Below are 13,888 nucleotides of genomic sequence, written 5' to 3' on the forward strand. Positions count from 1 at the left end.
TAGCCCTTGGGTTGACGTACGGAGCCGCCTTGGTGCTTCCCCTCCCTGGAGCCCTGCGCACCCCAGGAGGCACCTCAGGGGAAGGGAACTGGTGTTCGTGTCTGAATCCCAGTGCCTGGCTCAGTGGACGTTTGTTGATTGAATGACTGATGATATTGGTTTGTGGAGATGCGTCCAGATTGTTCTGATGTGCAGCTTGCCTGTACTACAGCTAGGCAGCCAGAGATGGGAAAGAAAGGCGTTCACTGTCGGCCAAGGTTTGTTGTTTTTTTTTAAGCCCGGCTTTAATTAAGTACATACGTTCAGAAAATAGGGAATTGTTATGCAAATTTTTCTCTGATGAATGACTCTGATCATGACTTGTGGTTTTTGTGAAGGATGATTCTCAAAATAATTAACAACCAGTGTAGCACGGGTACAGCCATCAGAACAGACTCAGGCGCTAGGGCTGGAGTGGGGTCCCGGAGGCCTCCTCTTGTGCCAGGCACCAACCCTGTAGTTCCTGGGTCTTGGAGAGGGGCTGGGGTGGTTGGGGTGCATGGATCAGGGGTTAGTTTACAACTGGTGTAGACGTGTTTCCATATTTTAGCACCAGTACCGGCCGTTGCACTGTGTATCCGCTCCGTATCAGCTCTGGTCCTGGAGCGCACCGCTGCCTGAGCGGTGGGGGTTCCTTCTTAACTCTGACCATTTGTGGATTTGCGTTTTGCCATCCCTCTTGAATAAGAATGTCAGCGAGAACTTGGCCATTGGGCTGGGCCGGAAGTCTGGAGGCCTGGATTCCTCTCTTGGTTCTGTCACTTCACTTGAGTGACCTTGGGCAAGTCCAGTAACTAAATCTCAGAGGGCTAATGTTTTGTGATTTAGTTGCTTTACTTTGTGAATAGTTCCTTTATTTTGACCAAATTTAGTTGGATATTAAGATGCACGTTAACCCATAATCAGACACAGTCTTGTTTAACTGTTTTTTAAAAATTGAAGTATAGTTAATTTACAATGTTGTGTTAGCTTTAGGTATACAGCGAAGTGATTCAGTTATACACGTGTGTGTTTGTGTGTGTGTGTGTACATATATTCTTTTTCAGATTCTTTTCCATTATAGGTTATTACAAGGTACTGAATATAGTTCCCTGTGCTATATTGTAGGTCCTTGTTGTTTATTTTATATATAGTAGGGCGTATCTGTTCATCCCAGATTCTCAATTTATCCCCTCCCCCCTTCCCCTTTGGTAACCATAAGTTTGTTTTCTATGTCTGTGAGTCTCTTTATGTTTTGTAAATAAGTTCATTTGTATCGTATTGTTTTAGAGTCCACATGTAAGTGGTATCATGTATTTGTCTTCCTCTTTCTGACTTGCTTCACTTAGTATGATCATCTCTGGGTCCATCCATGTTGCTGCAAGTGGCATTATTTCATTCTTTTTTTATGGCTGAGTAACATTCCATTACATCTTCTTTATCCATTTAGCTGTCGGTGGACATTTAGGTTGCTTCCATGTCTTGGCTATCGTGAATACTGCTGCTGTGAACGTTGGGGTGCATGTGCCTTTTTGAATTAGAGTTTTCTCCAGATATATGCCCAGGAGTGGGATTGTAGGATCATATGGTAGCCCTCTGTTTAGCTTTTTAAGGAACCTCCATACTGTTTTCCATAGTGGCTGCACCCATTTACATTCCTACCAACAGTGCAGGAGGGTTCCTTTTCTCCACACCCCCTCCAGCCTTTATTATGTGTAGACTTTCTGGTGGTGGCCATTCTGCCCGCTGTGAGGTGGTACCTCATTGTGGTTTGGATTTGCATTTTCTCTAATGATTAGCGATGTTGAGCGTCTTTTCACGAGGCACAGTCTGTTTTGAAACAAGATGGAAGCCCATCAGGTTTTTTAGATGGACAAATAATCACTAATTTGAATACATTTAGTTAAACTTCACTATTTTGAATCATGTTTTAGATATGTAAAAAGTGTCTAAATGTTGAACAGAATGTTTCTAAATTTACTAACAGAGTATTTTAATATTTCATGTCACTAGTTTGATCATCTGTACCGCATTGTTTTTTAGTTTTTTGTGCTGGCCGCTGTCTGTACTTCTTAGAAACACAAGTATAAAGTCATCCCATGGGCATTGCAGTCATATTTTAGATCCTGGTGATGCTTAAATGACTGTGCAAAATACCTACATATTTTAGCAAAGGTTTTAATTCTGTTCAGCAAGAGCAATTGCAAATCGAGGATAAAAGGTTATAAATGATCATTTAGGAATTGAAAATTTCTAGGTGTCAGTTTAAGAAACCCCAGCTGTTGCAGCCTACGGTATTTTCCCCCCAAGAAAGGTATGCTTTTCAGGTTGTAGTTCTTTCTTTGTAGGAAACACGGATTTATTCTGCTCTGCCCTTGGCCATTTTGTGTTGATTTTGGGTTTATCCTCTGCCCATTTCTATGAAGAACTTGAGGCTGTGATGATGTCTCCGTTGGCTCTGGGCAGTCTGTTTTCCTTCTAATCATGTGTGATCCTGAGAATTAATGCTAGATGACCAGGGAATTGAAGAACAGAGAGTAAAACACACTGACCATATTTAACTTGCTGCAGCCAGAGATTTATAGTTTGGCTATTGACATGGTTGGGACATTGCAGCTGAATTTCCTGAGTATTAAAATAAATGTCTTTGTTGCAGAGCTGTGATATAGCTACTGAAATAGACACCATCTGTCAGGCCACTAAATTGCCCTGATTACCAAGAAGTGAGCCATTAAGGTCTCTCTTTACATATCTGCTGCCTCTTCAGATTGTGGTCTGCCCATTACATACGTTTCCTTCAAGTCATTGAGGAAACTATGGTGGAGTAGAAAATGCCTCGGCTTTGGTGTCAGAATGTCCGTTCTGCCGCTTATTAGCTCTGTGATCTTGGGCAAGTCACCTCCTCTCACTGAAGCTCCCCTTCCTAATCTGTAAATGGGGAGTTACATGCCTACCTCCTGAGAGGATTAAAAATAATGTGAGTGTATTTGTTAAGGTTCTTTTGATTGCAAGCTGTAGGATCCAACGCTGAGGAGTCTGAGCAAAACAACAATGAAAGGGAGTATTTACCGGGAACATTACCGGAGAGTCTCACAGATGCCAAGGGTCGTAGACTCTGGGGCTCTGTCTTGTTTGGAGAGGCAAGATGGAGGGCGGGGGTGGAGAGTGGGGATGGCGGGCAGAGGGTAGGGGACAGGGGGGTTGGTTGCTGCTGCTGAGCAGGGGCCCCCTCTGGGCCACTTGGCCCTCTGCCTCTGTGCCGAGGAGACCCACTGGTTTGCCAGCTCTGCCGAGGGAGCCAAGTGACGTCATTCTAATGGGGCATGATTCAGCGCAGGGGAGCAGGTGATTGATGCAATGGGACCCAAATGGCTCTGAAGAGTTCATTTATTTAACATGGGTGAGCAATTTGCTTCTAGGAAGACGTTGACTCACTCTGACTTCCATTATGCAAAATAGCCACAGGAAGCTCTGCTCTGAAGAGTCACATTGGTCCTTGTGTTCCCCTCTTACCTTTTTAATCATCATTTCAGCGAGCATCTGTGGCAAGCACTGTGCCTGGATCGGGGTGCTGCTGCCCGCAAGGGGTCCCCAGGCCTGTGAACATGTGGTTGGTACACGAGCTCCGGGTGAAGGTGAACCAGGGTGCCGTGGGGCTGGAGGAGGGTCTCTGTAAGGGACCATGGAGGGTGTCAGTGGAGAGGGCTCGACTGATGAAGCGTGGTCTGTGAGGAGGAGGGAGTTTCCTGGTTCCACGGAGATGGAAGGGCAGGAGAGCAAGCACAGGTGTGGCCGGCTGGCAGGTGGAGGGTGGGGGCTGAGGTGAGCAGTGACCTGGAAAACCTGGTGAAGGTTTGGAATGGCTGCCTGAAAGGAGGGGAGGGGAACCAAGCTGGGCACCCAGGCCCTGCACCGCAGTGGGCAGTCCTCTAGGGCTTCCAGCCAGGCCCACGGTGATCCAGTTAAGATACAGGGTCGCGGGCTTCCCTGGTGGCGCAGTGGTTGAGAGTCCGCCTGCCGATGCAGGGGACACGGGTTCGTGCCCCGGTCTGGGAAGATCCCACATGCCACAGAGCAGCTGGGCCCGTGAGCCATGGCCGCTGAGCCTGCGTGTCCAGAGCCTGCGCTCCGCAACGGGAGAGGCCACAACAGTGAGAGGCCCAGCATACTGCAAAAAAATAAAAAATATATATATACACATATATATGTGTGTGTGTATATATATATATATATTTTTTTTTTTATACAGGGTTGGGATTCTTTCACTGGATATGTACATCCCACAGCTGAGTCTCCCACATCCACCTGAGGTCCACATTTATTCATGTTTTTTCCTAGTCCTTCTTGGTTGGTTACTTATCTAAGTACAAATTCTGACTGCCACTTATTAGCTGAATGGACTAAAACACATGACCTGTCCTCTCAGAGAATCAGTTTATTCATCTGAAAAGTGGGAAGATTAATATACCTCCTTGGTCGTTATTGTGATTAGAGATGACCTATGTAAAGGACCTGGCCTAGCATTGGAGCGTAGGAATGGTAGTTATGGTTGACACTCCTTAAGTGTTTACTCTGTGCCAGGCATCCATGTGAGAATTTTGTATAGATTAGCTCAGTTAATCTGTTTCACAACCCTATGAGATATGTAGAATTATTACCTCTACTTACAGGTGAGGCTATTGAAGCACAGAGAGATTGAGTAACTTGTTCAAGGTCACACAGCTAATAAGGTCACACGCTCTTAACAGTCCCTGCCCTTGGTGGTAGATGCTCAAGAAGCAGTAGGTTTTTCTTATTTTCGTCGTCACTGTTGCCTGGCCTTTATGTGGCTGACAGCGACTGTGTCACCTTTGTCAAACTCCCAGTGCTTTGCATCCATCATGGGTCATTCACGGGTGGACCAAAGAGCACAGGCCCTGGAGCCTGGCTGCCTGGGTCCACACCCTGCCTCACCACCCTGACTCCGTGCCTCGGTTCCCTCATCACCAAAATGGGGAGAGTGGTAATGCTTGAGCTCACTGGCTTGTGAGGATTAAGTGAGAAATTGCTGGAGAGCACTTTGTACCACGGCTGACATCCTGAGGACATGGTAGCCTCTTCGTCTTGATCCCCGGGTGAGTTCCTCCCAGGCGCTCCCCTGGGGCCCTCTGTCTACGTGCGGTGCGTACGGGTGGGAGCTGACACTGGTGACTGTGTACAGAAGGCAGGTGGGAGCTCCTTGTGCCAGTGTCATGTGGCACGATTTACAAAAGGGCCTGACATTTCTAGCAGTGTGGGTGGCCAGCTTCTCATGACCAAGCTGGTGGGTTAGCATTTAAAACCCTCAGTTGGCAGATGCTGCCTTTGCCTCGTTTCGTTCAGGGCTAGAACCACAGCAGCGTTCTCCTGGGTCAGGGGCTGCTAACCTTTTTGCCATCTGCATCCCTTGGGTAGCGTGCTGGAGCCAAGGACCTCTTCCCTGGAAAAGTATTTAAATGCACAAAATACGTGCACAGGATTATAAAGGAAACCACTTATTTTGAAATTTGGTTATCAAAATATAAAAAAATCAGCTGTAGAAATGGTGCTTCTTTATTAATGTGTTAAATAACAAGACCTAGTGGTGAACAGAGTGGCTGCTGCAGTTCTGAGGTAGTGATGAGAATAAATATTTTGAGGTACTTGCAACATATACAAAGTAACTATTTCTTTTGATGACAAAATCTCAGGAAAACACCGAGTACTACTATGGTTTGTAGCAGTAACAGTGTTCCTTCAACCCCTAAATGAAGGAAACGCTCAATTTCAGTTAGAGGTTAGCGGCAATAAAGATGTACCTTTTTCCCCTCGTTCATGTTTGAGTTTTCATTAGGGTTGGAAGCCCTATCCTGGGTCATTATCTGAACTTTAGGCGACAGGCTGAGTCCACGAGACACAAGGGCTGCTTGCAGCCCCTCTCTCTCCACTGACCCAGTGTCTCCCTAGCATTAAGGAGCTTCTGGTCTGCGCCAGGCGCTGTGCCAGGTGTCCTGCACGCTTTACTTCTTTATTTTAACATTTTCTTCTTATTTTGAGATAATATCAGATTTATAGGCAAGTTACAAGAGTAAAGGGTTTTGCTTGTCCTGAGCCATCTGAGAGTAAGTTGCCTGTGTGAAGCCCTGTCAGTTCTGAATACTTGAGTGTGTACTTCGTGTCAGCAGGGACCTTTTCCTGTATGACACAGCACAGCCGTCACAGCCAGGGACTGAGCAGAGACCCTCAGACTACCATCGAACCCTCAGGCTCATTCGTGTCTCACCAGCTGTCCCGTAAAGCCCTTTGTAGTGGAAGGAGCCAGTTCAGGATCTTGTGTTGCGTTTAGTAGACTTTAGTCTGTTGACTTTCACGGCCCTGAGACTTTTGAAGCGTCCAGGCCAGTTCTGCCGTGGAGTGTCCTTTCGTTGGGTCTGTCTGATGTTTCTTGGTGCCTGGCTTCAGGTGAGGCATCCTTGGCAGGAGTGTCACAGGACCAGCGCTGTGTCCTCAGTGTGTCCTGTCCGACAGTACACGGCTTAGCTTTGTTACCTAAGCATTACCGGCCATGCTGACTTGGGTTAACTCTGTGAAGGTGGTGTCTGCGTGGTGTCTCGACTATGCAGTTACTCTTTTTTCCTTTGTAATTAGTAAGTATTTGAGGGGAGGTATTTTGAGTCTATGTAAATATGCTGATCTTCTTCAAACTTTCACCCGTTAGTTTTAGCCTCCTTTTATGTTTTGTGGCTGAATAATTTCTTACCATGATGGTTAGCAAATGGCGATTCTTCTAATTCCATTATTCCTTCTACATTTATTAGCTGTTCTGTAAAGAAAAGCCCGTTCTTCTTCCCATGTACGCATTTACTCATGTCCGTGGGGATGTGAGTTTCTGTTTCACTCAGTGGGGTATAATGTGTTACTATCATTGTTTTGATGCTCAATTGTCCCAGGCTTGGCCTTTTCAAACTGGCGCCTGTATCCTTTTGACAGTGCTCCATTATTTAAACACCTCCTTATTTTCTGGTGTGACAGAATGCTGTAGACGTGGATTGCTTTTGAATTTCATTGCATCAGTACTGGAATTGGCCATTTCCCCTGGGATCCTTGATTCCTTCCAGCACACAATTGAACTTGTATCTGCTCTGTAACTCCATAAGGTGGTGGTGGCTGTTGTCCAGCATTTTACAGGTGGCTCTAGTAAGTAACTTCCTGAGGTCCCAGAACCAGGAAGTGACAGAGCCGAAATTTGAACTCTAAAAAAATTTTCACATTTGTGAAATTCACAAAATTACATCCTCACTTCATCGATGAGGAGCCTGAACCTCACAGAGGTTTGTTAAGCTGGTTAGCTGAGGTCACATAGCTAGTAAGTGGCAGAGTCCCCCTCAGATCTCTTTATCATCAGTCTGTTCATGGTGCCTTGAAAGCGTGACTCACCTGACCCCTACAATTTTAATGTAAGTCCCTTGTCCCTAAAACTTGTCAGGTTTTGGTTGATGAATTTGTTTTCTTTGTAGCAAGAACAAGCGTGGAAGGGCATTCTTTGTAGTTTTGTGAAAACAATGACCAGCAGCTCTGAGCTGGGTTGGGGCGGGGGGGAGGGCAGAGGAAGTTTCACGAAGGGCAGTTGGGTATTGTCGGGAGCACAGCGCTCAGCTTTCTTCCTCCGTGAGTGATGTGCGGTCATTCCCCACTCCCCCTGCAGGTGGTGCCCTCTGACTGCAGCCTGATCCGGAGCCTGGCACAGGGGTTCACCTTTGTTTGGATTTATAAACCAGAACTATCCACATGTGTTTGCATAATGTAAGGATGTGCGCTTTCAAAATTCTTCTCTTAATGACAGATGCCCATTGTCGTTTTCAGGAAAAACAACAATTAGGCTATGAAGAGCTGATTCAGGTCTTAAAGAAAGAGCAGGACATCTATACACATCTGGTGAAATCTCTGCAGGACTCAGACAGGTAAGGGTTTCTGTTTGGACATCACGTGCATGCGTAACACACATATTCTGAATAAATGCTGGTAGTTTCGGAGGCAGTGAAGCCTTCCCACTTTGCTTAGGAAGCTTAAAGTGCTTGGATGGTGATTGCCTTATTTAAATCAGATATACCTATTTCCTAGCAGGAATTGTCTGATTTTTTTGGCAGCAAATGTAGGATAAAAATATCATTAATACTAATTACTCAGGTTTTTATAATACTTTATTATGGATTTAGAAAGCGCCTCCACGTGTGTTATCTCTTATAATCCTCACTGCTGTTCTGTGAGGTAAGTAATATCATTATCCCTACTTTCCATAAGTGACTCGGAGTGACTGGTGTCTTCACAGAATTGCCGAGGTGATTTGGTGCAATGAGATGTGGGGAGGAGAGCTGATTATAGGCTAGTGGTCTTGCCACTGCCCTGCCTGTGTCCACAGGCAAGTGACACATCTGGGCCTCTCTTGGCCCAGCACTGGGTTGGCCTCAGTGATTTCTCCCATGGAGGAGTCACCTCTCTGCACACTGAGATGGTTACGGGTGGAAGGATATGATGTCTGGGGTTCATTTCCACACTGCACAGCAGCGCAGGGAGCAGGCGGGGACACCGATGGAACGAGATTGGCCACGGCTCCCTGGTTGTTGGGACAGGGGTGTGGGCAGGTGTGTGTGTGTGGGGCTCATTATACTGACTTGTCTTCATGTGCTAATGTCTAAAATTTTCCATGATAAAAAGTGAAGGAAACCCAGCCCTCACTGCTGCCTCTCTTCTGCCCTTCACTCCAGCGCTAATGGGGTCCTCACTGTTCCGGGGCGGGGTGTCTCCTGTCTCTGCTTTCAGCAGCTATCTGCACCCTGCTCTGCGTCCCCCTCATCCTTGAGGGTTTGCCTCAGGGGTTCCCCTTGTCAGGAGGCCCGCTCGGTTCCTCTGCCCTCACAGCTGCCCTCACCTCCCTTTGTTACTTGGCTGCTGTGGCCTGCGTCTCGGCCTAGAAGGTGAGCACCCCCAGGGCAGGGGTTCTGTCTTGCTGTCTGCATTTCCCAGTGCCTGTCACGGGGGCTGGTATGGAGTAGGCACTTGGGAAGTGTTCGCGGATGAACCCCCTCCCAATTCTTCTAAGTTATGAGTTTTCAGGATTTTTAATCTGAAGCGAGTTTAAGGAAAATGAAAACATGCTGATGAAATTCTCTGAAAGTGAGCTTTTTCGAGAAGCCTCAGCTGCTCGTCATTTTCACTTGGGGGAGGGGTTGAGTAGTGCTGCGAACCTCAGAGGGGGAATGGGCACAGCGGGTTTAATTGTGCGGCTACTCCGACGGGAGCCAGTTCTGACTCTGGGCACCGAGAGGCCCTGGGGTGGATGTGGCCGCTGTCAGGCTTCCTCAGCGTCACTGATGGCGGCTCTGAGTTTCATAGGCTCTTCCTTAGTGAATAACAAGGTGCATGGGACCAAGGTGGGTCAGGGCTGTGACTAATAGAGATGCTTAAAAGGTTTCCTGTTCACCTTCAGAGTCACAATACATTCAGCAGCTCTGAGCTCTTGGGTAGGTCACTTTTCACCCTGAGCCTCAGGATATGTATTTGTGCAATTGGGATTGGCCTGCCTATAGACCTACCTGTTTACCTACCTCCCTACCTACCTTCCAGGGTTGTTTGAAACGAGATGATAATGTGTAAAGTCCTAATTCTGCCTGGCAGATAGTAAGCACTCAACAAATGGTAACGTTTATTAAGACTAACAGCAACGTGAAAAGCCTCCATAGACCTCAGTGTGCCACTGTGCATAAGCTCAGCTTGCAGGGGGTTTTGAGCCTTCAGACCTTGCCCTAGCGAGCGGGCAGAATTGTGGGCTAAGGCCGGTGGAGCCCCCTGGGGTAACTCCAGCACTGCTCACTCTCTGGAAACTGGCAGTGAAAGCTGGATGACTCTGGAGACGTGTGACGTACTTGTAACTAAACTTGGAAAGGGGGAGCGGGAGGGAGGAACTGACCAAGGGCAGCTGTGTGCCTGGTCCTTTCCCTTTACGATGTATTCCTCACAGTGACCCTTCAACCCCATATCACAAAAGTGGAAATCTGCTCTTGGAGATGTTGAGGGTATTTCCCAAGCTCCTACACTTAGGGATTCTCAGAGCTCAAGTCTCCGTGGCTCCTGAGCCCAGGCCCTTACTGAGACAGCTCTCATCTGGAGGACAAGGACAGTTTATACTTTGCCTCTAACTCAGGTTTTCTCGACCTCAGCAGTGTTGGGATTCGGGGCTAGATAACTTTTGTCCTTTTTTTGAGGGGCCGTCTTGTGCATTGTAGGATGTTTAGCGACATCTCTGGCTTTTGCCACTACATGGCAGTAGCACCCTCCCTGCCCCAGTTGTGACAACCAACAATGTCTCCAGAATTGCCATATGTGCCCTGGGGGGTTTAAGTCATCTCCAGATGAAAATCACGCCTGTAACTCAGGAGTAGCAGAAAGCTTGGCATATAAATGTCTGCTGTATGGGAGTCATTAGAATACGTGGAAGGAAGGAGGTGATGTTTGTCGAGCACCTCGTGTGTGTCAGGCACTGTGCTAAGCTCTTTCCATTATAACATCTCATTTAATCCTCAAAACACTCTTGAAGGAAAGGCACTGTCCCCACTTTACGGATGAGGCTAGCAGGACTCGGGCAGTTTAGCTGACCGCCAAGGTCATGGAGCTCGTGAATGGTGGCACTATGGGGGCGTGCGTCCTCCGGCTCCTCCCCCACTCCACTCCAGAAGGAGGAAGGCTCAGGGCTGTCCTTTCTTTCTGAGTGAAGCTCCTTTTGTTCCACCGACTCCTCACACCCTGCAGAGATCGTGGAGTTGGGGAAACAGAAATGACAGACGCAGGAGCAGCAGCTGTGTACTTTTCACCCTGTCAGAAGATGGAAGAGGGAGTGAAGCCGTCGCTTTCCCTAGCCCTCATTGCAGGAGCTTCGCTAAAACAATCTCCTTTCTTCCCCCACTGGTTAAACGCGTCTGCGGCCTGACCGCATCCAAGCGAGTGCTGTGCTGTGACACCTCTGTAAGGTTTCCATCAGCCTTACAAATTGATCATTATGATTGTCTTGAAATGGAGCTAGCTACAGGCTGCTGGGAGGGCCCCTTCCCTTGCAAGGAGGCTGCTTCACAGTGAACCATCTTCAAAGCAGCAAGCATAGAAGATTAGACATAATGGTTTATTTTCCTTCCCATAGATGTTGATTTATGTGTGCAGTTCGATGGACGGAGCTGGAAGGAATCGCTGGAGGATACGTGGGGCTTGAGTCTGTGGCGCACATATCTCAGAGCGATGGCTCCTAACCATTTGGGGGCTGTGGACCCCTCTCGAACAGTCTGATGAAAGCTCATGGACCCTCTCCCTAAAACAAATCCACATTTTCATACACTTCTTCCAGCAGTTTCAAAGTGTTGATGGACCCTTTCAGGGAAAAATAGGTCAGACGCTGGACAGAGTGACGTATTTCTTGATATTTAAAAAAGGCTTTCTGATCTGTTAAGGCGTTTTCGTAGTCTCAAAAAATGTTCACATACTTTGACCCAGTAATTGCACTGCTGGGAATCCATCTTAAGAAGCTAACCCTGAGTGTGAAACAAGGCTTTAGGCGCAGAGATTTTCATTGAAACAATATTTACGTTACTCAGGTGTCTGCTGGAGCCTCTGTTCCTCTGAGAGAACCGGTTCAGACTCCTGCCACGTGCACGTCAGTAGGAGACCGGAGCCCTGCGTGAGGAGCTGCACTGCCTAGTTCAGTAGGCACTAGCCATGTGACTACATACATATAAATTAAAAAATTAAGCATTCAGTTCCTCAGCATGTAGCCACATTTCAGATGTTCAGTAGGCACGTTCAGCTACTGGGTACCGTATTCAGCAGCGCCGATACAGAACATTTGCATCATTGGAGGCAGGTCTGTGGGACAGTCCTCCCCCCGTCAGTGCAGATTCTGGGAGGTGTGCTTCTTCATGGCCTCCTCTGAGTTCCGGGTTGCTGGTTTCTTGCAGGCTCTCTGTGCAGGTCAGTACCATGACCCAGACGTGATACTTGACGTCACCACCCCTCCAATAAAAACCCATTCTACTCTGCATTTGTGAGTGGCCAACCCATTGCTGTAGACTTCTTTTGACCCCTGAATTGGTCCTTCTCTTCCTCCTATTATTGACTCAGTCTTCTCCTTTTCTTTTTTCTTGTCCCTGCTGCCCCTCACCTTTACCTCCAGTGCCACCTCTTTTAGGGGTGACATGGCCGACGTTCTTCTTGTCGCCTTCTCTTCTGTGGAGAGCCTTCCTTCCATACCCAAGCCCATACAAGGCGTTATTCCAGAGAAACATTCTGGGGAATTAAATTACTTCCACCTAGCTACATCTGTAGCAAAAACTTGGAAATGACCCAAATGTCCACTAATAGGGGATGAGTTAAATGGTGGGACATTCACCCGATTTAATGTTATATAGTCATTAAAAATGACATTTGCAAATTATTTCTGAAAATGTAGGGAAATATTTAAATGAGAAATGCACAACTTAGTATTTTATGTCCAGAATGATTTCAACCTTATAGAAATACTCAGGGAAAAAGATTGGGAGGAAATAGTCTGCCATGTGTTTTTTGGTAGTTGGGTTATGGTAACTTTTGCTTTTTTTTTTTTTTAATATGTTTCTATTATAAATGTTCTATAAACGTGTATTTACTTTTATAACCAGAAAAAACCCCACAAATGACATAAAAATCAAAGGAAGGCTTGCTGGGCTTTGCATCTTGAAGCACAAGTAGGTCTGTTTTAAAATTCCGGTGTCTTGTTTTACCAAGTGTCAGCAACCTGCAAGCTGAGTTGAACAGCATCCTTGCCCTGCGGAAGCGGCTGGAGCACGATGTGCTCTCCTATCAGAACCTGCAGAAGGCCCTGGAGGAGCAGATCAGTGAAATCCGGCGGCGGGAAGGTACGTGCTCTCTTGTATGTATTTCCCTTTGGTTTTCCCGCCTGGAGGGCCTTGGCTGAACTTTAAGAGAGTCCTAAGACTGCAGTAGGAGGCGAGGCACCCGGGGATTTCGTCTGGGAAGCCTTTTTTGCAGTGATGGTGTTACTGTTGCTCTCCTAGTCTGTACCTGTCTGGCTTCGGCTCGCGGAGTCAAAGGGCCCAGCAGGTAGTGTTAATTCCGCAGAGGGCCTGCTGCAGGACTGCTTCCTCGCTGCCCCTGCTGTGTTCTGCATTGTTTGACTCTTCTAACTCCAGATAACCTTGGGGCCTTGCCATTTCCTTTCTGTGGTCAGTGGCCCTCATCACCCTAAACATCTGGGCTCTGCCTACCACGGCGCCCACCGCAGAGAGCCCCACTGCACAGACACGTGCGGGTGAAACCTCTGTTTCCTGCTGAAGCATCGCTTTTCACACTGTCATGACCGCAAGTGGATTCAGCTAGGGAGGGTCCTGTGGTACGGGCGCTGCTGTGCTCATGACAGCTGTATCTGGCTCCCTCCTTTGCTAGAACCTGAGCCCCGTGGTGTCTGGGTTGGCGTTTTCCTTTCCTTATCTCTAGCCTTCCTTTCCTTTCTCTTCCTCATTACTGATTGTAATTCCTGCTTACAATCAGTAATAGCAGTGGTAGGTTTGACATTTCCTGAGCGCCCGCTGTGTACCAGGCACAGCGGCAGGCACTTAACTCCTCACCTCTGATCCTGACCGTTGTCCCACTGGATCGAGTAGACATTGACGTCACATCACAGGTAAAGAAACCGAGGTGGCAGTGGGGGTTGATTTACCCAGATTGGAGGCAGGACATCTTCCTTCGAAGTCTAGCTCTTTCCTCTATACGAGGCGTATCAGCTCTTACCCACATGTGTTGAGTGAGATCATGCTTGTGGATATGCTCCACTCAG

At 47.4% G+C, this 13,888-nt stretch overlaps 1 protein-coding gene across 3 annotated transcripts in view; it reads left to right on the forward strand.

Annotated features, from left to right (window-relative positions):
- Positions 1-13,888, forward strand: part of CDK5RAP2 (CDK5 regulatory subunit associated protein 2) — a 181,933-nt gene that overhangs the window by 86,707 nt on the left and 81,338 nt on the right. For all 3 annotated transcript variants that reach the window (XM_030858863.3, XM_060300553.1, XM_060300554.2), the window contains 2 exons: positions 7,879-7,976; positions 12,820-12,950. In XM_030858863.3, coding sequence (XP_030714723.2) covers positions 7,879-7,976; positions 12,820-12,950 — 229 coding nt within the window. The remainder of the gene's footprint in view (positions 1-7,878; positions 7,977-12,819; positions 12,951-13,888) is intronic.

This window comes from Globicephala melas, chromosome 6, assembly GCF_963455315.2.
Source record: "Globicephala melas chromosome 6, mGloMel1.2, whole genome shotgun sequence".
NCBI lineage: Eukaryota > Metazoa > Chordata > Mammalia > Artiodactyla > Delphinidae > Globicephala > Globicephala melas.